Source organism: Nuphar pumila, chromosome 7, assembly GCF_984573655.1.
Source record: "Nuphar pumila chromosome 7, dmNupPumi1.hap1.1, whole genome shotgun sequence".
Taxonomy (NCBI): Eukaryota; Viridiplantae; Streptophyta; class Magnoliopsida; order Nymphaeales; family Nymphaeaceae; genus Nuphar; species Nuphar pumila.
Window position 1 is genome coordinate 122,427,576 of NC_143255.1, and position 25,390 is coordinate 122,452,965.

Genomic DNA, 25,390 nt, shown 5'->3' on the forward strand with positions numbered 1-25,390 from the left:
TCGTGATATTTTAAAAAACTCTCCAGAAATTGCCATTTTAAACTTTCAGGCAATTTCTCGTGATATTATAGCAAGATTTTCATAAATCTCGCGATATTTGTCACACTGCAAAGACCTAGCTGTGTTGGCCCTGCCTGCTGTACTTACCATCAAGTTCCGGGCAGAGTAAAACTCCATGGGCTTATACAAGCCCATATTTTTCTGAAATCTTTTCAGAGAACAATTTTTTTTCCAACCTTATCTCAAGATTTCTCCATGCTAAGAAAATCTCAATTAAACTGAACCATCTTGCAAGATCCATATCCGGGTCTGGACCCAGCCTGAAAAAGGTAATTTTTCTCTCTTAGCTCACTCGGATCATGATCCATTGACAAATTATTCTTGTAAAGTGCTTGTTTCAAGCCATTCTTTTCTGGATCGACCATCACCGTATTAAATTTGGACCTTGTTCAACTCTACCTAATCAGATCTCTTTCTAATTCGGATCAGTCACTACCTTCCCTATCCGACCCGTCATTACTTGTTCGAAAGGTCTTGGGTTCGCAAGATCGCCTGTTTTGTAAGAAACCATGGAGGAATTAATCAGGTAATTAAGACTAGGGGCATTTTAGTCATTACGATTGAGAGTAATGGCACGCCCGGTGTGGAAACCACCAATCACATCGACCTTGTGATTTTCCGCACGCAGAATAATTAAATTTTCCCCTTTTTTTCAAAATTTTAAAAAAAAAACGCGCTTTTTTTATTCATTTCTCCGCTTCTCTTTCCGGGCCTCCGCGTCCAACCCATAGTCGAAAACTGCCCTCATGATTTCTAAAAATTACCAACATGTCCGAGGTACACAGTGGTCTTTTTTACTGATCAGCACGGTCATAGTGATGTAACCGGTTCAGATTCGGGTCGAATGTGGTAAATACCATATTCGATTAATTGGATGTTGGCTAAGCTGGTTTGAATTTGGATGGCGAAAAGCTCTTACCAGATCTGCTTTTTTACATGTAAACTGATTCAATATCCACGAAATTTAGATTTGTAGAATTTGATAGCAAGAAATCAAAACCCTATCCACATCCAATTATAATCGGATATGGTTTTGGCTTACCAAATGCAACTAAATAGAATTGGGTCAGCTATCTTGGATTAAATCCAGTTCATGTAACGGCTGCTCAAATCTTTTATGGCATTATTCATCGATACCCATGTCACAAGGACACGACAGTAAAAGACACGTATACTTTATTTTCTCGTAAATTTCTACCAACATACAAGGAGATGCAACATGAGAGTGAAATCGGAGTATCCATCTAAATTTTAATTATTAATTAAAAGTAAAACCATTACCTTCAGGTTAATTAATCCATCAAAAGAAATAAAATAAAGTTTAGACAGAGATTGAGAGAGGTGGTGAGTGGGTCCCACGCGTGGGACGCACATGAGGTCACGGGGCCCATCCGCGTGGGGTCCGCGGTCCGCCATCACCCTCCAGAAAATATAAATGTTGCCCCGCTCGTTCCCTCGCCCAAAACCTTCCAAATCTCTCTCTCTCTCACTCACTCACACACACATTCACGTCTTTAATTTCGATCACTGAGGAGGAGGCTCCCGCACACACAGAAAGAAGAGCGGATGGAGGGAGACGATGGCGGGATGAAGAGAAATTCCTCTTAATTACGGTTCTGTCATCGTCTTCTTCGCGGTGGAAGAAGCCTATCTCTCTCCTCCCTGTGGTGGTGGTGGTGATGTTGAGGGCGAGCGGCGATGGCGAGATCTGAGCGGAAGGACGGTGGCGGGGCCTCGCCGTCGGTGAAGGCGGTGCCGGCTTTGAAGCGAGAGTTGCAGAGGCTCGTGAGGGAAATCCCGGAGGAGGAGGACGGAGATTGCGATGAGAGGAAGGTGGCGGAGGTGCTCGATCGGATCGAGAGGACGCTGGCCGCCATGAGGGACCTGAGGCTCAAGAGGTCGCTGACTCAGAAGCTCGACGCCGCGGCCGTTCCCGAGCACTTCCTCTGCCCGATCTCGTCCGAGCTCATGAAGGATCCCGTCATCTTGGCCACCGGGCAGGTGAAAACCCCAGCCTCTGCGGCCGCCGATCGTGTTTTTCCTTGTTTCTGGAGGTTCTGTTCTTGTTTCGTGGACGCACCTGTGGTTTTAAGCGCGAATTTAGGTCGAAAATATGGGTTTTCTTGGTGATTATGCGTTGCGGCATGGAAGGTTTGGGGTTCAACTGTTTCTTTTTGTGCTTCGCTCGTTTCTGAGAGTATATGGGGTCCGTATAGGGGCTACCTATGAAATGTTTCAAGAATTAGCGTTTAGGTTTCCGTTCGCGGTTGTTTTGGACGATATTTGATTCCTATTGAGTTTCTCGAGCTCTTTTCGGAATTTCCTGTCAGAATTCGGGAGTTCTTTTTTAGTAATGAAGAAATTAGGGTTTAGTCTTCCGATTCGCGTTTGATTCTAAGAATTTCCAGGTTTCGGAGTGTTTCCTTTTTTTTAATATCCATTGAACTTTCCTTTTTTAAGATTCTATTCGTGGAAACAAACACTATCACGGATCCGGTTTCTAGAGGGAGAAAAGAGATCGGATGTTGGTTCGTGTCTCGGTTTTCTGATCGGTGGAGAAGACTTGAAAGGATTGTTGTTTATTCTGACCAGTTTCTTCACCTTTGAGTGTTTCATAATCCGTTTTTTTGTTCGTTGCACTGTCGCGTTTTGCTTTTTTATCTCGAAAGGTAAGATGAATCCGATCAGCTTTCCGCAAGAATTTCGAAGTTCTGGATTTTGTTCCCTATTTTTCAACTGGAAGATTCATATTCTGTAGAAGAAGGCGGTTTTGAAGATTATGGAAATTTTATGTAATATTTAATGATTTTGGTAAAAAAAATCTGCCTTGTATTTAATTTCAAGCATTTTTGCTTCTGCAACTCTGCCTGGAATTGGATTCTTTATTATATCTGACCTGAGAAGAGTCGCCTTTTCTTTTTGTGAAAATATTGAGGGTTCACCAACGGGGGCTCCACTTGTCTGGTAGGAGCAGCTAGTGCACGTCAACTTGTGTTGGGACGTTGCAAGTTCGAATCCCAATGGTATCATTGTATAACTGGTAAGGGTCTGCCTAACCCCATCTTGCCTTTAAAAAAAAATATTGAGGGTTCAGCTGCCCTTCTTCCTTGTCTGCACTTGGTATTCAATGTAACGTTTTTTTTTTCTGAAAAAGCTTCCTGATCATCGATCCTCGTGAACAGTTTCAAAGTGGTGGTTGATCATTCAATGTAACATGTTTTTTTTTTCTGAAAAAGCTTCCTGATCATCGATCCTCGTGAACAGTTTCAAAGTGGTCGTTGATCATTCTCTTTAAGGGTCAGCTTTATCGGTGGTTGTATGGTAATTTCTTGAGTGTACTCGATTTCGTGGTGTTTTTAGTCTTAATGGAGGTGTTGCTCTCCATGTGTTAGTGATTCTTCTTTTGGGTTTTCAAATCCCTCAATAATGGTTTGTTGGGTCATACATCTTTTGGTGGACCACGTTTCATTTGTCCTTTCTATAAAGTTTTGTTCTAGAACACGTCTTGTTCTTCTGAACAGTGCGTGTAAAGACTACAGAATTTTTAGTCCCATCGACTAGAAATCAGTTTTATGTTGAAAAGTCTCACACACCACGCGACATGTGCCGACATGCATTCATGTAAACTAGGCGTTTCTTGAATGGTTTTTCTAATCTTTTTTTTTTTAAGTTTCCTGCATTGAGCAGATGATCAAATCACAAACTTTATGGTTTAAACTGTTGCTTTAATGTAGTATTATGTTCATTGATTGAGTCAGAATGAGTCTGTTACCTACAATTAGTCCAACCCTCTTAAGTTTTACAGATTGGTTTGAATTTCTTTTTCTATTTTTTTGGTTCTCTGCAGACATGTGACCGAGCTCATATACAAGCCTGGTTGAATAAAGGGCAACGAACATGTCCTCTGACGCAGCAGGTTCTACCGCATTTGGTCCTCACTCCAAATTACTTGGTCAGGAACATGATACAACAATGGTGTGAAAGTCAGGGAATACAACTACCAGCCCCTCAGAATGGAACAGAGGATGCCTACCAAGAAGGAATTACGCAGGCCGAACGCGTCCACCTTGACTCATTACTTGAGAAGATAGCCTTCCCTTCCACAGAGGAACAGAAGAAAGCGGCAAAGGAGCTCCGATTACTCACCAAGCGTATGCCTTCGTTTCGATCGCTTCTGGGTCAGACTCCGAATGCAATCCCCTCGTTGCTGTCATTGTTATCCTGTGTTGATTCTGATCATCATCCTGAAGTCCAAGAGGATGTGGTGACTACAATTCTGAATCTCTCCATCCATGATGACAACAAGAAGATTATCGCAGAGGCACGGGAAGCCATTCCTCTGCTCATGAAGGCTCTGAAGAATGGGAGCATGGAGACTAGAAGCAACTCCGCTGCTGCCCTTTTCTCTTTATCGGCCCTAGATGACAACAAGATCAAGATTGGGGAGGCTGGTGCTATTGGCCCTCTGATAGAGCTCCTTGACCAAGGAAGCTCAATGGCCAAGAAGGACGCAGCCTCGGCTATTTTCAACCTGTGCATAATGCATGATAACAGAGCAAGGGCAGTCAGAGATGGGGCTATCAGTGTTCTTCTCAACGCAATCACGGATGAATCAGCTGGGCTTGTGGATGAGTCGTTAGCGATCCTTGCGATGCTTTCGAGCAACCAGCAGGCTCTTGAGGATATCAGCAGGAATGCAGGGGTCCAGTGCCTGTTGGACATCATAAGGAAGAGCACCTCCGGGCAAAACAGGGAGAATGCAGTAGCAGTTCTTCACTCCGTGTGCTGGAACGACAGGACCAAGTTGAAAGATGTGAGGGAGGAGGAGAATGTAAACGGCACCCTATTGCTTCTCGCACAGAACGGCACGTCCAGGGCGAGGAGGAAGGCAGCCAGCATACTGGAGAGGCTGAGGAGGGTCACCAACACAGCATGAATTGCTCAGAATAAGCTGTGGGAGCTTTGTAAATAGCGGGTTTTTGGCCAGTGGATTGATACCATCTGGTGCATGTAAAAATCACACAGTCCATGTATAATCTTCCTTCCTTTGTTCGGGGTTGTGCATTTCGAATAAAAAAGTTCGCAGGTTTTCTCTCTTCTTGTCTGCTCTAGAGTGTGTTTCAGAGCAGTATAGAATCTTGTAGTCTATCTTGATAAGTAATTGTTCATTTCCTATTCTGTTTGTCTTTTTTCTTTTTCTTTTCTTTTCTTGTCATTGCAGGTTTATATAATATGGTTGATGGATTTCTTCATTATATCAAAGATCTTGATGGGCACCAATGCGGTTTATTTTTCTCACCTGTTGGAAAAATGAAGCAAGTGATAGGATTTCTGTGTTTTCAAGCAAGAAAACAAGAAGCCATTCGTAAAATTGTAAAAACTTTGAGATATTTTGAGGAAGATTTCATGAAGAGAACTTTGAATTTCTTTTGATTCTGTAGATGTATATTAGAGACAGACACTGCAACGTTGTTGAATGGTCAAGTCACCATATATAGAAGCAGCTGTCCTTGGTTGTGAGCCCCCACCTACCAAGTTGCCTTGGCAGCCCTTGTTTGGGCAACTATCAGGACTCTTTTTCAATTAAATAGCATGGTCCCTTTGGGTCAATTGTGATAATTGAATCAATCAAGTCTTACTATTTCAACTATGAAAATTACAGACACATGCCCAACTTTTGAAAATTCACACATCACCCAGGAGGTTATAAGAAGTGATCAAGAATATGTACTTTATCAATCTCCACTGTTGCACATATTAACTCTCAGAAGCATTCATACGACCTGACAAATGCGCCATTTATGCTGTTCACAACTTGATCAAGAGATCTAACTGCCGGCAAAGTGAAAATTACACGTCTTAAGAGACCATCTTCACATTCACATTTGGTCTATTGGGTTAGCAACCAGAATGACCCAAAATAGAGCTGCTGATAATGAGCTGCATTAAAAGTGACCACAAGGTCAGAGCTTGTAACAGTTAGAAGTTTTGGCCTTTTTCAATAAGGACATGATGCATGGCAGAAGTGGACCACATTATCATGTAAAACCAACCAATTTGAGAACCAATGGCTCAGATGCTTGATCTAGAGTTCATGGTTGGGAGATTGCCCTACAGTTGAGTCAAAGAATGGGTAGTACTGAAAAAGAATTATCAGTTAGGACACCATAATTTCAACAAAAAATGGAAAAAAAAGAGAGGAAAGGCCTTCAATCATTCAACATCCAAATATATTGGAGGAAATTTGTCTGCGTGTGATTAAATTCAAATGAAAGGAAATGTACGTATGAGGTTTCATATACAAGCAAAGGAAATGTACCTATAAGGTTTCATGTGCAAAGAATTAAGCTCTCAACTTTTTTTTATATTTACACAGAGAAACTATCCTCAAGATCAGAGACCTAGCCACGTTGGCTCTGCCTGCCATACTTAGTGGCTGTCCTGGCAGCGTAAAACTCCGTGGGCTTATCTCAACTTACCCTTCAATAACCACAATTGGCCTTTGTTGGGGTTCATTTTGGTTCGAGTGAACTGACTGACAATTTGGCCTAGTTGGCATCTCTCTCTCTCTCTCTCTCTCTCTCTCACACACACACACACACACACACACACACACACTCACACATTGGAAAACAGTGAATCTTCATAAAAGAAATGAGGACGTGATAAGTTGATGTTTGTTTTCTTATCATGGAAAATATTACTGAGTTCACAAATTTTCATATTTATCTATGCTAATCATGCAAATAATTCATGAAACCCAATTTGTAATCGCTATCAGTATGGAAAAGTTGGAGATCATGAACCTGCTCACCTTTCACATGCATGCCGGCAAATAGGTTGTATAATTGGCCAACCTTTGATTTTTTTAGACATCCCTGTCAAGGCACGAGATTGCATTACTAAGCTCACAAATCTTCATGCTTATCTAAGGTAGTCATGCAAATGATTCATGAGCTCCAATTACCTATTACTATCTGTACGGAACATTTGGAGATCATAGACTTGTCTCCTTTCACATTCAGGCAAAAGGGTTGAGTCACTCACCAACCTTTGATTAATTTTTAGACATCACTGTCAAAACACGAGATTGTTATCTTTTTGTTGGCAAAAAAAGAGAGCATTGAACAAAACCTATGGAGCAAGTTGATGGTAGAGATGCAAATGGCGTTTTACGGATTCGATTCCGATCTGAATCTCTATGTATTTAGCTGTTCCAGATCTGAACCGTTTGCATCCCTAATTGGTAGCTAGGTCTGCACACTGGAATTGTTTTGGAAGAAGCGAAAAATCCTTCATCCAATTAACTGACAAAACAGAGTTCAATTGGAGTGAATGAAGAGTTACTGAAGCAACAAGTCCAGCCAACAGTCACGTTAACTAAACCCTCATACCTTTTGGATTTACAAATGTGGTTCAAGTTTCTCCATGTGGTCCTCCTCAAATAATATTGCAGAAAGCCACTCATCTGGTTCACATTGATAATTCCACCCCACATTTAGTGTCATTGGCATCATTGTGATGAAAGATAATGGTGAAGTAAAAAGTAAAACCTCTTCATTGTCGCAACTCCATGAATCTGTTAGTTCTGTGGCTCATAATTAGCAGCTAGGGAAATGATCATGTGGTAGGTGCATCATGTGATCTATGGTGACACTGGATGAATCTAGGGCTGGGAATGAGATGAGCCACTCGTGGGACTCGGCTCGTGTTCTCTCGTAAAGATCTCGTTAGAACTCGTGATTCCACCTAAACTTGGCTCGTATAAACTCATTAACTAGTAATAAATGTATTTTATATATATTATATCATTTGAGCACAGATGATTGAAATGTTTGGCTTACAAGCGATAAGTCTATATATTGTTTATAGCATTGAAAACCATGTACTTATTTTGTAAATGAACTAGTTTGAGCTTGGCTTAGCGGCCTTAAATAATTATTTTTAATTTCGATACATATATCCTTTTTTTGTTAATGAACCAACCTGCGCTCTGCTGATTTAATTGAGGCTCACTGTGAGCTTGAGCTTGAGCTTGGTTCGGTTCGCCACAAGAACAAGCCGAGCTTGAACACCTTCTGTTCTGTTCGTTCAGTTCATTTACTGGCTCTCTATCATGCATCTGCACTGAATGCATATGATGTTTGCCGTCGAGTTTCGCCATCGAAACCTGTCCGATTCTATTGAAACGGCCATCTCAACCCAGTTACCTATTACAACCTATGTCTCAAGAACACGCCATTTTGGTGGTGTGACTCTGCTAACACAAGCGAACTCACTGACACTTATGTTTGGTTGCCTTGATCAGGGCAGCCATCAAAGGCTTTAGGAAAAGCACAGAGGCTGTTTTGCATGTGGTGAAGATTGCATGGAGGCACCAATGGGGGGCTCCGCTTGTTTGGTAGGAGCTATTAGTGCACGTGCCATGTGTTGGGACGTTGCAAGTTCAAAATCCAAGGTATGTTGTGTAACTGGCGGGAGTACCCCTGGACCCGGCATGACCCTTAAATGTGTGTTGGCATGTGTTGGATTTTATGTAGGGGTGGCAATCGGGTCGGGTTGGCAGGTCAGCATACCTCAACCCCGAACCCGACCCGTTTATTAAACGGGTCGGCTGTGGCAAACACGAACCCGACCCGTTTAATAAACGGGTAACCCGACACGACCCGCCAACCCATTTAATAAATGGGTTGGGTCGGGTAAACGGGTTTTCAGGTTCGCGGGTTGACGGATCGGGTTGGCAGGTAGGCAGGTTGACGGGTCGGGTTGACGGATTGACGGGCCGGGTTGGCGGGTCGGGTTGACGGGTCGGGCAGACAGGTTGGCGGGTCGGGTTGGCGGGTTGACCCACCCACCTAACCCGTTTATTAAACGGGTCAGCCGGGTTGGCGGGTTGGCATACCCCCAACCCGAACCCGACCTGTTTAATAAACGGGTTACTCGGGTCGACCCGTTTATTAAACGGGTTGGCTTAAGCCCAACCCGAACCCGCCTAAGAGGCGGGTTGGTGGGTCGGGTTGGCGGGTCGTGTCAGAAATTGCCACCCCTAATTTTATGCACTCGAAGACAAAAGGTGAGTCGATATGGGAACATATGATATAGGGTAGGTCACATGGACATATCCTTCGTTCAAAGCAAAATGTGTGGCACGGGGAAAGCATGCCGTTTAGCGGCACCTTTCATTGTAGGGTCGTTGTATGTACCATTATTGAAAATTATGCACCCAAACACCCGGGGTGTGCGTCCCTAGCCATATGGACAAAGCCATGGGGACACTTAATTTTCTGGTGAGCAGGGAGGGAACACCTCACACAGTCACACTGCGGACACTGAAATAGGGCCACAGTCGATGTGTCACCTCTCCTCCCATATGTGGGATTTTCCCAACCACAGTGACAAAAGTTTAAAAAGGTTAGCTCGTGGGATTTTGATTTTTTTTTATTTATCTTGACTTTTTTTCGAGAAAATATTGGCTAAAAATAAATTAATTAATATTTAATAAATATGGGCCAAAGTAAAAATTTTAGAAAATGATATGGGTTTAACGTCTTGTCCCAAATTGAAACTTTTAAATAAAATCATTTAAAACTTCAAAATATGGGTTTAATTTAGACGTTGACTTTAGGAGACCTTTCCTATTTTTAAGCCATTTAAAGCATTTTATTTTCAAGATAGATTTTAGGAAACCGTTTTTCATTATTAACATTTTCCAAAGGTGCCTTGGTGGATGCGAAAAAGTTTTATTATTATTAAATGAGAGAGAGAGAGAGAGATGGCACATTTATTAACTAAAGCTCTATGTTGAAGAAATGTTTTTATCTCTCACCCCTTAAAAAGTGGGTTGATTAAGGAAAGTTAAAACATAAAAAGTTTAATGGGGAAACTCATATCTTGGATCTCTTGATCTTAGCTATAGAGCTGTAAATGAAAATCAAGGTCCATTATAAATCAGTAATATTGTTAGGTTTGGGTCATGGGTTTTTGTTTGAGGGTTATCTCTTGAGAATTGTCTTGTATTTTTTTAGGTTTATGCACCTAGGGCGGTTTATCCGAGTAAAAAAAAATTAGACCCAAGGGGTTTGGCATAGTGGGATGGAAACTAGACTGTTTGGCGGGCAGTCTAGGTTAGAATCCCATGGGTGTCACCCCATGGAAGCTTGACAACTCCCTGGGGTCGAGGGGTAAGCCCTTGGAGTTTTACGCCGACATGGACAGAGACCGTACTATGCCAGGCTGAGCCAGCGCGGCTATGTCTCTGCTCCTGGGGCGGTTTCTCCTAGTAAAAAAACAATTTCACTTGTATTTTTGGAATAGCTTCCTCTTAGGAAGATCTTTGTAATAGAATCTTCAGGCTTGGTGGACTACTGTTTGGAGGGAGAGCAATGCAAAAACTTTTAACCTACACTGGGCCGGAACTTTTGTCAAAGAGGATCTTGGTTGATGTCTTCTATATGGTGCTTATGTCCAAATTTTCTGATGATGTATCTTGGCTTTTCAGCCATTGTTTTGCTCTTGTTCACCATGACAAAAACCCACATAGTTTGATTGATTAAGGCTCTGTTTGGAAACCAGTAGCTGGGATGGGTATTTATGCATTTGGTACAAACATGGTGAAACGACCTTGGTAGTGAATGTTTGAAAACAAGCAGCTGGGATGGGAGTTTATAGCACTTTGGAAAGAAACTGAGACAGTGATTACCACCTCTTAGAGGCGGTAGCTGCCAAATCCAGGATTGGTAGCTTTCACTTTTTCAAATGCATAAATTTCATCCAATTGCCAGTTTTCAAACAGAGGCTAAATAATTTTTTAAACCATGCATTACTTGAGAGGTCTACTCTTGGGAAAGCAGGAGCGGTGAGGGACGACTTAGAAGCGAGCAGGGAATCGTCTCGAAAGTGACCTACGAAGCGAACCGGAAGCGACCTAGGAATCGAGGGAGAATAAAAAAAAGTAAGAAAAATAAAATAAAAAAAAAACCCAAAAAAATAAAAAATAAAGGGAAACGATTGGGAAATGTGCTCCCCCGCACGTTTCGCGCTTGCGGTAACCCTGGTCTACCCACAAGGGCATGAAGGATAGATAGAAATGGGTGTATATTTGCTAACTGGCTTGTATCTACAATCTAATTGGGATCTCACAATGCAAGTTGTTTTGACTCAATTTAACTTCGTAGATTTATTCGGCATGGTAGATTTACTGAGAATCGACTGTTGCATTGCGCTTTTTTTAATTAAAAAGTGTATTTTTTAAGTAAGAAATTTCTGGTGTGTTTACTAACATTGATTTTTGCCTTTGGAAAAGCCTATACAGGCATCACATTTCGGCGATACAAAAGCTGATCCCTACTGAACAGAGCATGTAGATTACATCTATGACGTTAGATTTACAAAAAAAAAACAGAAAATGAAAAAGTTGGATTTTGTTAAGTCGATTATAGGTAAAATCTATTGTAGCACATATATATCCGATATAAATGGATGCAAATAACTACAAACTTATATCTTTAACAAGTTTTGAAATGGCATCTTAGTTTCATGCATTAATTGCTATTATATGGTCATTTGAGTAGTTTTGTAAAGAAATGAATATTTTTTTCGAGAAAAAGGACAATAAATTTTATTAATTTGGTAAGGCCAAAGAAAACTCGACCATCAGTTGTTTAGTAAGAAACATGAATCCAATGGTTTTAATGTAAAAATCTATTTTTGGTTGCAAAGCTTTTTTTTTTTAAAGGCAAGCTGGGCAGACCCCTACCAGATATCTCTTAAGCCCCATGTGACAGAGGGATTCGAACCTGGGCCTTCAGCTTGGCACAGGACCCCGCTTACCACATGGGATACCACCTCGGTGATTTTGGTTGTGAAGCTTTGTTACATTGTAGCAGTTGATTTTTTGGATAAGTTTATATATACACATTAGAACCTCTTAATCTAATGCATCCCCTCTGTTGAAGAGTCTGTGGAGGTTATATTTGTCCAAACAAATCCACAAATCATTCAATGGAATGATTTGAAATCAATGGGACTACAACAGTATAGCACCCTTTATGGTACCCCTACCCTTCCCCCTTGCACACACACATTATGGCCCATGGCTTTGACACATGGTGAGAACTAATTGCACTTCAAATTTGATCTTCGAAAGCAGGCACTAAGCATATTAGTGTTCAACTCATTAATAATTGAAGAATATGTTTGCCATCCTTTACAATACTAATACCATGCAAGTTCAGGGTGTGATGATCAACTTGTTTAAGAAAATAGCCTTAATATGATGGTTTTACATTTGCAGATAGAAATGTGAATAGGTGAGTGCTCTCTCTCTCTCTCTCTCTCATATTTAAATCAAATCATTGGTTTTTTACTAAAGATAAATACGAGGCCTATTAGGGCCCATTGTGTAGTGACTGATAAAAGTAAAGTACAAGAGTACAGACAAACAACCTACACCATTAGCAGGTCTGGGATGTGTCTTGTCAGTTCATTATAGAGCTACTACATATGACTGTTCAACTTTATGCATCCAACCTGTGACATGTTTGTGCTGTCCAACATTTTCCACAGAATGCCATCCAAGCAAGCACTCAATTACAAACAAAGTAAGACTACTGATTATATCATATGGTAAAATGTGGCATCACATGAGTTCATTAAACCAACTAATAGCAGAAATTTTGTCTTTGGTAACCCCAAAGTAGCCAAAAGAAATCGATTAAGAAAAAAGGAGGGGAAAACCACATTATCCTTTATAGTTCAACTAATACCATCTTGCCCAGAACAGGTAATTTAGGAAGTTGAAGAAGTTAAGCAGAGCCAACATGGTATAGAACAGCTCAAGCCTACTGTTGTTCAAGTCTTTCCCAGATAGCCACTCCCTTGAGCCAAGTCCTGAGCTCAGTGCATTTGCCACTGTAACAAGCACTGAACTAAGGAAGAATCCCATTGCTGTGGAGCACCAAGATGCTGCTGTACACACACTCCTCATGCTCTCTGGTGCTTCAGAGTAGAAGAACTCCATCATTCCTTCCAACGTTAACATGTCTGATATGCCAAGCAGCAGGTACTGCCATCCTAACCATAGCACAGAAATCGGTGAGGGAAGCACGGCCTTTCGCTTCGACTCGACCATCGCCGCAACAGCCATGGCAACAGATGCTAGGACTAAACCAAGTCCAATCCTCCTGAGTGGCATGAATGTGCGGCGTGCCACATTGAGGAGAAACCGATCATAGAGGAATACAGAGAGGAGCATGAAGACCAGAGGGATGGCTGTGAGGGAGGAGGTGGGGATTCTGAAGGAATGGAACAGTGTAGTGTTCATCTTGTGGCCTTGTTGAACAGAGAAGGTGTTCAGTTGGGCTAAGCAACAGCTCATCATGATGGTGCTGAAGAAGATGGGAAAGAGGCGAAGGAAGATCCTTGTTTCTTCTACTTGGTCTTGGCTGCAGTCCCCTAACATTGCCTTATCCAAGATCCTGAAAAAATGTTGTTCTTTTAGTCTCTTCATTCCAAATTTGCACGCGCTTATGTCAGGTCTACCATTTTCAAAGATCAACTTATATACTTTTGCATCTTGAAAATTATATCTATACCCATAAACTGAATTTGAATATGTAAAAAACTGTTTGCTGCCACCTATGAAGTCATGATACTTTTTTACATAATATCCTCCAATTTTTCTGCTAAAACCCAAAAAAAACAACCTCTAGTTTAAGTGATTCAATTAGATGATAGAAAACTTGATTATCTTAGATTGTGTCACTACATGCCATTTATCATATTATATTACAGATGATAAAATGCAACAAAAGAATAAGATGCAACAAAAGAATAAGATGCTATTACGTCTGATCACAGATTTACCAAACAACAGGCACTGGTTCTTTACAAAATAACATGCTCCATCACAATAAGTGTGTGGGACTTGGATCAAATCACATCAGATACAATCCACCTGTCAAAAAGACACGGGTACTACCTGACATGTGAGTAAGATGCTCAAGTTCCAAAAAAAATCGAAAAATAGGACACAAGGACTCAGATTTTTTAATCAATATAAAACCATTTTTTGATAATTTAGTATTCAAAAATGTATTTTTATTGAACATTATTAAAAAAGTATTAAAAATATTACAAATATCTGCACATGTCAGTGTCCAGATCAGCGTGTCCAGTCATGTCACCAGGGATACGATGCCAAAATGGCATGTCCCTGTAACATAGCAGTCCACTTGCTAGGGATGCAAATGGGTCAGTTCGAGGATGGAGGTTTTGCAATTTCTGGCTGTTCTGGATCTGACTTCCCCGTGTATTTAACTGTTTCCGTTCCGAACCATTTGCATCTCTACCACTTACATGCTCACGCATGCATGCATGCACTCACACACACACACACACACAGAGAGAGAGAGAGAAGCTTGCCGGCATCGATTTTCAGGTAATTTCTGGTTTGGTGCCCGTGTGATGTCCGAAGGCAGTGTCAAGTTTCTATTTTTGATTGCACACACGAGAACCTAAAAATTATAAAATTCAACATACACAAACAGCACTTGTCACCAATGACACAAAATAGATGAAAGAAGAGTAAAAATTTCCTGAGCTTTAGGCCCAGCTCCTTCATAACTATACCTTAAAGATCCTGCTGAATGGACTTCCACTGGGTAGCTTGTGCCTGTAATAAGGAAGTCCAGCACTGAAAATGATGAGAGCCAAGCAGAGAGCACCAGTGGCTATTCCAAACCCCCATTGAAAACCTTTGTTCTCTTGGATCCAGACCAGTACTGTAACTGCTAGGAGGCCTCCCATACACAGACTGAAGAAGAACCAATTGAAGAAATTAGACAATTGTTTGATGTGGGAGATTTGATCACCACCATGCGCCGGAAGCGCCGCCTTTACTCCGCCAATTCCAGTGGCCATAATGTAGAGACCAGAGTAAAGCATGGCAGCTTGAGCTGCTGATGGCATTTGATGTGGAGGTGGGTGGAATTGGCTAAAATGTGCTTGAATGGTCAGAAGTACTAAGCCCTGCAATTCATATATCAGTAGTAAGATTTAAAGATCAAAGCAAGTTGTTAGAGATAAGCTACTCTACAAGAAGCCCACATCCTTAACCATTTCTGCATTTGCTCCAAAGATACATGGATCATTCTTTATTATAAGCTGGCCAATTTTTTTAAAGAAAGATTGTCATTTCTTGGTTTATTCCTTCTAAGCTAAATCTTTTAAAGATGTGATCAGCATCATATGAAACATAAACAAAATCATGAACTGCATTGCTTCTACAAGTTGGTCCTGCATGCCAATCATGGTTAGTGTTATCAGATGGATAACCAATGGGTATGTTTCGTATGACACGGAAATATAACCGAGCTCTGTTTCTAGTAATGTTCCATAGATGAATACGGCATAGGTCTGGATTCTGATGGAATCATGGAAACTTTTGAAATTCATGTTTCAAATCACAACCTGAATTGTATCTTTTTTTTTCTTTTTTCTTTTGTGTGTGATAGGCAAGTTGGGGGTATCCCTCGTAGGATTCGAACCCAAGATCGCTACCTTTGTACTCATTCATCCAGCACTCCTGGACTAGCAAATCTTTTTAGGGGCATATATGCTTCACAGAAGAATATGAGCCCACAAAAAAAAGATTGGCTTGCCAGTTTTGGTGGGCAACCTTTTAGATGATGTAACCCCAAAGGGTTTGAAGTAGTGGAGGGGGCACTAGGCCGGTGGTAAGGGTTTCATTCTCATATAAGGGTCAGCCTCTTACTTTAATGAGAGCATGGGATAAGGGTGATCCACAGGTTTACATTGTTGGTACAGCAACAGTAACTACGTCATGCTTAGCCAGTGCGACTAGTTCTCTAATCCCGAGGTTGGTTTCCCTGTTGTCCATGAAAAAAACACTTTCGGATGATGTGTTAATATAGCGATGCATCTGGATCAGAATTCTATCCAAGTTTTAGATCCAATCAGAATTCTATCCAAGTTTTAGATCCCAGGTCCATCCCATGTTATCATAGACATGCCGAAGATGTCTGAATCCAGATCGGATTTGGAATACATGTGGCCGAGTCTTATCAAATCTAGGTCTGGAATCAGTCCAGCATGTGTAACTGGATCCAGGTTCGAATCTGGCCTAAAACCAACCTATTTTACTTTTACCACAGAAAAAAACCAATTGAATTTATCTGCTTTCAGCAAATACATGAGATCAGATCTAGATCCCTATCCCATTACACAATTTGAGCTAGGTCCACCTGTACAACTACACTCACTTTGCAAAAGTTGGAGAAAGTATTGGGTCGAGAATGACCCGATCCATATCCATCCTGTTTGCGATGACCCGTACATGCGTAGGCTAGTACTATAGTCTAATGGGCTTTGAGAGGAAAAAAAAAAGGAAAGAAAAGTCGAATTCATGTAAAGCATATGTATTTAGCAGTCACAAATATCCCGATCTATTGAAAATATCACAAATTTATCTTGATATTTTCAGAGGAAGATATTATACCAAGAAAATCGCTATTTTCAAAAATATTATCTATTTTTGAAAATATGGTATTTTGTTATATTTACACAGAAACCGCCCCTGGGATCAGTGACCTAGTCGTAATTGGCTCTGCCTGTCATACTTATCGTCACTGTCTTGACAGCGTAAAACTCTGCCTGTCGTACTTATGGTCACCTAAGCCCCATGGGGCTACAAATATCGTCTTTAGACCTGATATTAATGCATTTGTTAAAAATGCCTTTTCACAATCTTTATATTATTCATATTTTCGTTGTATTTTAGATATATTTTGTGTATCTGTATATACCAAGATTTTCCCAAGAAAAATGTTTGTTTGTTTTTTTTTTAAATATCGCACGATTTTGTGTTGAACCTGATGTGTAACTATGGCAGTTAGCCCTCTGTAAGTTACATTGCTTAACAGTTTAAATCTTTACTTACCAGTAATTCAACTGTGCCAAATATGATGAGCGTCCAAAACCTATTTAGAAAGGAATCACAGATGAAGCCTCCAACGAGTGTCAGCAGCAGTGAGGTCCCAAGGTAGTTGGTCACCATGTTAGCTGACTGAGCTAGTGGGTAGTTCATAGATGTATAGAAGTATGTCACCAGATTTGAAGCATTTGAGACGACCACCATGTTTTCAAGAGTCTCCACCACTGCCATGCATATCATTCATTCATATTGAACATCAGTGTGGATGATGGTAATTAACATTATCATAGAAATACAGTAATCATAATCATAATATACCATGCTGGTGCCGATGGCGATAATATTGCTATACACAATCCTCATAATTGATCATAATTTTAATCTTTGAATGCAAGGAACTATGATTAAAGTACAAAAAATTCATAGGACTTGGTCCCTAACATAAATATTGCAAGGTGGATCAGCCCAAAAGCCCAGCCCGGCCCAACCCTTGCCATAAAGCCCAAGCTAGGTGTACTCTCTTGTGGACAAAGGGACATTTCAAGAAGGCACAGCCCTGGTAAACATCAAAATGGTATAAACTAAAAGTATGTCAATCCATTGAAAAGGAAAAAGTAAATTCATTGAAAATAATAAAGGGATAAAACTCTGTCAAAGAACAGTAACTTCACTGAAAAGAGAAAAGGATATAAACTCTCTATCTCTCTTATATATATATATATATATATATATATATATATATATATATATATATATATATATATATATATATATATATAATCTGTGTGTGGCTTACCACAAACAAAAGCAGCAGCCCTGCGTCCACCATGCTTTCTGGGGTCCTCTGGTTTGCCTCTCCAATCAACAAAGACGCTGCCCTTCTCACCAGATCCCTCCTAATCATGTTGGCAATCAAATTGTCATGAAAACCAAAAAATAACAGAAAATTCTCAGCATAGGGCATGGGGCCAGAGACTTTAGCCTCAGAGTTTCATGCTTCTGACACTATGATCATAGGCATGGCAGGCTGAGACAGCGCGACCAGGTCTTCGATCCCGGTTGCAGTTTCTTTCGGTAATAAACCAAAAATAAAAAAGAAAATTCTCAGCAGATCAGACTCAAGCAGAAGGGACCCCTTGCCAACTTACCATGCCAAACTCTCACCTGTTCCCCACAGAGCAAGCAAGACGCAAAGTAAGGAGATGAGTACGTATTTAAGCAATAGAGGGCGTAACGTAAATAGAAATAAATGCCTTCGAAACTAGTCTGCTGTATAAAGCAGAAGCATCTGGTCCATTGAACCGTCCAAATGGTTGGTTGGTGGCACACAGCAAGTGCATGTGGTCAACTTTGCCCCTGCATTTTGATGAACCCACTAGTGACCTCCACCCTCTTCAGCATTAATCCAAATTCCTAATATAGCTCTTCGACCATATAACATTACCATGTTTGGGGTTCACCCAATAAAAATGCTGGAGTTGACATTTTTAGATTAAAATTTACCTTCATTGTGGTTTGGATTCTTTTCTTTTCACATGTAGTTTGAGGTAGGGTGTACATGCGCCGAGCTCGAGCCGAGCTTAGAATAAAAAAGCTCAGCTCGTTCAGAAAAAGGCATGTTCAAGCTCGGCTCTAGTTCGAGCCGATCGAGAGCTTGAACAGCATGTGCACAAACTCTGCTTGAGTTAAGCTCGAGTCTGGCTCAGCTCGGCTCAAACCGAGTTGATTTTTTGAAAAAAAAAAAAGGTTTTCTAGTATACTACCCATTTGGATGAAACCATTGTTTGTGTCTTTTATCCAAAAACAATTATACATATACTAAGAATAACCACTGTATGACTATTAACCGAGCTCTAATGTTTGATCAAGCTAGGATAGTTTATATTTAACGAGCTTGAGCTTGTGTTCAAGCTCGGCTTATTTATTTACTCGGACCAATCCGAGCCAGGCTTAAACGACTGAAGCCCGAGCCAAACTCGAGCTAGCTCGTCTCGTTGTGCAGCTCTAGTTGGATGTAGCAATCTGTCAAGTCAAAGCCAGTGGGACACATACCTTTTATGTTTTTTTACTTGGCCAGGGGAAACTCCACCCACATTGGGAGGCTTTGGTTGGTAAAAGCTTGAGGTCCTTCGTGAGTCTCAAAAATCATGATGTTCCTTCAACTTAGTGATATTCTTAGTCGCTCTACCATATGAGTGGAACCCTTGTGGGCAGCCACATGTTATCCATGACACTAAAGTTTATGGCTAATTTTGTCACTGGAATATAAATGTTATTTTATGAGCCATAAAATGTTGAGACTAAAATACGAAAGATTGGATAAGCACTATCACTTGTTTCCCATTTAAGCTCCCCAACTTGTAAGCAAAACCAAATGCCAAACTTGAATTCTCCCCACTGGCACAAAAACCTCCAATAACCACAATTGGTCAGGTCGCATTCCCATTCATGCTGGTGAATGAGCTGAATGAATTGAACATGGGGTGTTCAAGCTCGGCGCATTTTTTGTTGAGAGTCGAGCTGATCTCAAGCTAAATGACATGAGTTTTAGCTCACTCGTTTACAAAAAAAAAGATACATTATTTCAAAGATCAAAATAATGGGATTTGGATTCTTGATCTATTGAGCAAGAACAAGTTCACTCACTTATAAAAAATAGAAAATGATCGTACTTTGTGAAAAAAATGACGTGTTTTCAAAAATGCCTCGCAATTTATCAAATCCATCGAATGGACAATTTTGCAGGTTCTTAAAATTTTTTTTTGCGCTTTTACCCTTCGCAAGTGCAAATTTTTTATTTTTGCACGTCATGTCACTAAAATAATACATCCATGAAACTCATCAACAAAATCACATATGATGTTGCGATATTCCAAAAAAGATTGTGAAATTTAAAACAATTTGCAAAACTCATGACGAGTTTTGAGCGATCACTTGCAAAAATCATAAAATTTGCAAAAGTTTGATAATTACAAAATTAGAGACGAGTATCGCAATACATATTGCAAAATTACAAAAATTACAAAAGTTCAATATTGTGAAATTTCTTAGTTCAATCATACATGTATTGCACAATTCTTTTTTTCTGCTAAATTTTGTCTCATATAAATACGTGTTTAGGTTTTTTTTATTCTTTTTCTCGTTTGTATATAAAGAGCAGTAACCTCAATCCTCTTCCTTTTCCCTATAAAACTCCAACCCTTCCAGCGATTCTCGTGAAAGTTGTTCGTTTCACCTCGTGCAACATTGTGGTATCCTTCTTCTTCACTTCTCTGGTTAGTTATTAAGGTTGCAGTATATTTTTATTTTTCTCGTTTACCATTTAGGGTTTACAATTTTTAGGTATTTTTGCATATAGTTACTTATTTTTGTCTGTTGCTTGTCAATATTCAGTGATTTTGTTAATATTTATCTTTGTTTTATTAGGGCTAGGGCACATTCAATTAGTTAGATGTGATGGGGGTTAACTGTACACAAGCATTGAATAGGGGTTGTAAGAGCATTATGGTTTATTGTGGGTTGTCGATTTTAAGAGTTGTCAACATGCGAAAACACAATTAAGAAGTAATGTGTGAGTATTTGATGCATTTAGAAAGTAGTATATGACATGCTTCTTTGCAGTTTACATAATATTTTTTTAATATTGTGCTTCTTTTGTTCAAGTGCTCATTCAGTTTAATGTTGTGTTGCAGGTGAGTTTTTTTCAGTATGGATTGGTTATGATATTTATGCAGAATGGCTGGCCATTGTTGTGCAAGGCATTCCTAAGCAATTATAAAATGAGGTTGATCTTGCGGCAATAAAAGTTTATGAAGAGTCTAAGCCAGATGATACACTTGTGCTTATGGATGAAAGTTGATGAAGGCCACCATTGCACTTGCGGTAATGAAAGTTGAAGTTATTTGATTCGTGTTTCTTGAGAAAAATGAATTGTATATATAATAAAGAATGAAGTTGTTTGATTCTTGTTTTTTGAGTAGAATAAATTGTTTATATAAAAGAAGATTGATTGATTTGTTTATGAGAATGAATTGTGTATAATAGGGAATGAAGTTGTTTGATCTTGTTTTTTGTTTGTGTTGTTTATGTAACAAGTGATTGATTTGTTTATGATAATCAATTGTGTATAATGTGTATATAACAGGGAATGAACATGTGTTTGTAAATGATGATTTTTTGCATTAAAAAAGAGTTTTGCAAGTACATATAAATTTTAATTTATTCTTTTTAAATTAAGAAGGAATTTTGCAAGGTACATACAAAATTTCATTTATGTTGTTTAAATAAGAAAAAAAATGCAATATAATAAGGCAGAAAGGAAATGGGGCATTCGAATGCAAAAAAAGGGTTGAAAAACTAAACGTCATTCTTTTATAAAATGAAATTGCTCATACTTTGCATTCATTACATTATTTCACAAAATGAAGATTCTCATATATTGCATTCATTCTATTTTTTTATAAAGCAAAGTCGCTTATACATTGCATTCATTACATTTTTCACAAAATGATGTCGTTTGTCACTACCTCTTTGGTAGGGAGAGAACAGAGTATGTGCAACGGTACCTTTATCTCTTTTGCCTCAAGAATGTTGCATATCATCGCATCTTTGATGAAAAGAAAACACTACACTTTGTGTCGTTCTCCTGTATATCATTGTATTGAATGCTAACTTGCAAACTTTTTATTTCCTATCTCACTCATACTATAAGATGTGCTTATCGAAAAAGCACACATTTAGTTAGAGCGAAGGCCTCATGAGTGTTGCATATCCCATACATACCACGTGATTGAATACTAGCTGTGAGATACGCTGATTTTGTGTTGAAGGAGAGATACAACATCATCATTCATGTTCTCTATGATGAGAATGGGTTGCAGATTTCATTTCCAATGTCACCCATACTACCATAATATGCCATTACTAAAAAAACTCACCATCAAAGATTTTTCAATGAAGCGTCATCGATCTTCTCACATGATGCCTGGTCTTGGGAAAATGGCTATAATTTCTCACTGGTTAGAGACCACAAAAAACTAGTTTCTATGAAACCTTAGTTTTGTTTTTGTACTATTCGTATGAAATTTTACAAGAAAAAAAAATCGTAATACCAGTGTGATACTTGTCCGCAATTTTGCAATTATCAGACTTTTGCAAATTTTATGATTTTTACAGGTGGTCATGTGAAATTCGTCATGAGTTTCGAAAATTGTTAGAATTTTGCAATCTTTTTTGGAATATTGCAATGTCGGATACGATTTTGTTGACAAGTGTTATGGGTGTGTTATTTTATCGTCTTGAATTGCGAAAATAAAAAAATTTCAGCTGCAAGGGGTAAAAGCACAAAAAAAATGGGAACTTGCAGAATTGTCTATTCGATGGATTTTATAAATTGTGAGGCATTTTCAAAAATATGTTATTTTTGTCATACAATACTATCATTTTTTGTATAAAAATATAGTTTCAAAGCTAGAAACAACATAATTTAGACTTTAAACTTATTGCTTGCAAATCAAACATTTTGATCAGTTATACTAATGTATATCATATCAAATATCTACAATATATATGTTACTATTTAATGAGACTTTGCGAGCTGAGCCAAGCCAAACACCTATTTGGTGTGTTTGGCTTGTAAGTCAAACATATTATATCATATAAAATATATCTAAAATATATTTGTTACTATTTAGCGAGCCTGTACGAGCTGAATCAAGCCAAAGACCTGTTAGCCGAGCCTACTTTACAAGTTTGAATGAGCTCCTTCTGACGAAACTCAACATCGCCTAATGAATCTCCATCGTCCACTACGAATCAAGGACTGCCCACCTATAAGCATAGTGACAAAGTAAAAAATGGCAAAATATCGACAGTCAAAAACTTGTGAGAATTTGATTTTTTTTAATATTGCATTTTTGACAAAGTATCGACAACAAAGGAAATGCAAATAAAAATATTTAAAAATAAAAAACACAATTTTTTCATGATAAATAGCTGATAAAAACATAAATATCATGTTTAAAACACGATATTTATGTGTTTAATAAAAAATTTATGAAAAATTATCATTTTTTCGAGTAATTTCTCATGATATTTTTGTGGGATTTTCATAAATCTCGTGAGATTTGTCACTGTGCCTATAAGTATGTCCCATGATTGTTCTGGAGTTGATAATTTTGGTAAAGACCATGACCAGGTGAAAATAAATTGGAAAAAGGGACACATAACAGATCTAGAAACTATAGAAAAGAGAAAACAGATCCCATCCTTTGAAATAGGATGGGTTCCATCATGCATTCAATCATAGCCACCATCTAGGCTTTGATTGGATGGCTAGGATTGAATACATGATGGAACTCGTCCTATTTTAAATTATAGGATTCGTTTTCGATAAAAGACTCATTGTCTAGCTAGATTGATGCCCCACATTCTCAAATTGTTTTGTGTCTGCACATGGTAGTAAGAAATGATCCAAACAAAAATTTGGGATCTAGGTGATGGACTGGAACCCAGATGCAATATGGTGACAACCAGTGGTGTCAACGGGTGAGGTTTTGTTTGGACCCAAGTGGAAGCAAACTTGGACTAGATTTTCGGGTATGGTATCAAGTCCGGACTCGAGTCTAATCAGGTCTACTATAAGAGAAACCATACTCATACCAGATAAGAACTACATGAACCAAACCTGGGCCATACCCGATAAAATAATATTTTTTATCATTTTTACATTGAAAATTTGTCGGTTTTAATCAAAACTCAAGCAGCCCGAGTCTGGTATAAAATTTTGCAAACTATACTCGGGTCCATGTATTAATCGTACCTTCGAGTTTGAACCCATGTCTTAATCAAATCTTATTATTTGTTATTGTACCCAAACCTTATAGGGTTTGGTGCGGGTCGGGTCTGAGTAAAGCCGACCTATTGACACCCTTAGTGACAACATAGACATCTTAGGCACTATCAAGGAGAAATAACATCAAGACACAATGAACTTACCTTCCTTGTCGTAGGTCCAGATTATGTTAGAATTGCTATCATACAATTTCGTGTGATCTAGGAAAATGATCCATAATTTAGACCAACCTTTCCAGATGGTGGACATTTATCTAGGAGAGGTAGCAATCAATTAGTCTCTATAGTTCCCATGAAGGTGATATTTCTGTTGAATTTTGGCTCAAAATTGTTCCTAAGTTTTTCCTTTAATTTTTCATTTTTTTCTAAGTTTGTCGATATTGAGTTTTCTACAAAAATTTAGTTTCATATTGAAGGTTTTTGGGAAATCTCTTGTCTCTATATAGAGGGATAGTACCTTAAAAGGCAAGGCCCTCAAGGGCATTAGATCTTGGGTTTGTACATCACTTATTCTTGAACCTTGATCTTGACTTTGACCTTGGACTTTGAATCTTGGATCTTGGGCCTTGGGTTTGGTCTTTGACTTATCTTTTTAGTACTTGGGACAGATTTAATCCCCAAATCTAAAATCAACCTTTGACCAAGCGTTAAAACTATCATTGACTTTGCATTAAACCTATCCAAATCTATTTGAACCTTGACTAACGGTTTTGCATGGGCATTAAAGATTTGAAACAGTCCATAGCTCTTATTCTTGGCTTGTTTGACATTGACTCAACCAAGGTTAGATTTGACCTTGCCAAGGTTGTTTTTGTCCTATTTTGGTGCCCCTCTTTTTATAACTGTTTGGGCCTTTATGGGTGGCCATTTTGGCTAGCCATCACCCATTATTTTTGCCCGTTTTGGCCTCTTAATGACTTTTTATGGCCTTTATGGGTGGTCTTGGGCTGGGGCCTATATAAACCTCAGACCTTTCTCATTTCATTCATCACATCCTCTCCTCTCTCAGGAGTTCTCTCTCCTCTACACGAGCTCTGCTTTTTCTCTCCTCTTTTGGTTTTTTAAGGTTCGATGTTCGAATCCAAATCCTACTGCTATTTGAATCCAGATTCAGTTGTTATATGAATCCAGATTCAATTGCTATTCAGACCCAGCTGATGTTCAGATCCATTACTAAGATACTGATCCAGTTGCTATTCTGATCCGAGTATTATTCAGGTTCATACTCATATCCAAACCCATGATTCATACCCAATTCAAACATAGATCTTTCTATCCTAAATCAAGAGGTTGTTTAAGGTGGTTCATGTCGAGGTTATTGGTCTCACCCAGTGTAGGGCATGCACTATTTTTTTGTGAGTAGGCGAAAGCTCGGTTATATCATATGAGCGTAGTTGCAAGAATACCCATTGCACTGAGGACTTGATCCTAAGTAGGGCAACTATCGCTTGAAAGATAGTGTATGTATACGTGTGCCTCTGAACGTACCTGGTTCAAATTTAGTTGCCTGAACCACTAAATTAAGCA

At 39.2% G+C, this 25,390-nt stretch overlaps 2 protein-coding genes across 3 annotated transcripts; one reads left to right on the forward strand and one right to left on the reverse strand.

Annotated features, from left to right (window-relative positions):
* Positions 1-1,538: 1,538 nt before the first annotated feature.
* Positions 1,539-5,299, forward strand: LOC149833262 (U-box domain-containing protein 9-like). 2 transcript variants are annotated; one of them, XR_016433414.1, is made up of 3 exons: positions 1,539-2,061; positions 3,908-5,146; positions 5,282-5,299. XR_016433414.1 is itself a non-coding variant. In XM_090015020.1 (2 exons), exons 1-2 carry the CDS (start codon positions 1,759-1,761, stop codon positions 4,994-4,996), a joined length of 1,392 nt encoding a protein of 463 aa, XP_089871146.1. In that variant the 5' UTR covers positions 1,539-1,758; the 3' UTR covers positions 4,997-5,238. The 2 variants fall into 2 exon arrangements, 1 of the variants encoding a protein (XP_089871146.1); XM_090015020.1 differs by lacking the exon at positions 5,282-5,299 and having other exon boundaries at positions 3,908-5,238.
* Positions 5,300-12,817: 7,518 nt separating this feature from the next.
* Positions 12,818-18,520, reverse strand: LOC149833263 (protein NRT1/ PTR FAMILY 4.2-like). Its single transcript, XM_090013398.1, has 6 exons — positions 18,515-18,520; positions 17,808-17,907; positions 17,018-17,235; positions 14,689-15,087; positions 14,482-14,573; positions 12,818-13,535 (listed from the first exon to the last, which is right to left on the reverse strand). The coding sequence occupies exons 1-6, from the start codon at positions 18,518-18,520 to the stop codon at positions 12,818-12,820; spliced, it is 1,533 nt and encodes a 510-aa protein (XP_089869524.1).
* Between the last annotated feature and the right edge of the window lie 6,870 nt (positions 18,521-25,390).

Excerpts from the sequence above, each read along its gene's own strand:
- LOC149833262 (XM_090015020.1), top strand. The coding sequence starts at position 1,759 with ATGGCGAGATCTGAGCGGAAGGACGGTGGCGGGGCCTCGCCGTCGGTG. Across the intron at positions 2,062-3,907 it reads TCATCTTGGCCACCGGGCAG|ACATGTGACCGAGCTCATAT; the intron begins GTGAAAACCCCA and ends GGTTCTCTGCAG.
- LOC149833263 (XM_090013398.1), bottom strand. Across the intron at positions 15,088-17,017 it reads TTGGCACAGTTGAATTACTG|GGCTTAGTACTTCTGACCAT; the intron begins GTAAGTAAAGAT and ends TATGAATTGCAG. Across the intron at positions 13,536-14,481 it reads TTACCTGAAAATCGATGCCG|GATCTTGGATAAGGCAATGT; the intron begins GCAAGCTTCTCT and ends ACATTTTTTCAG.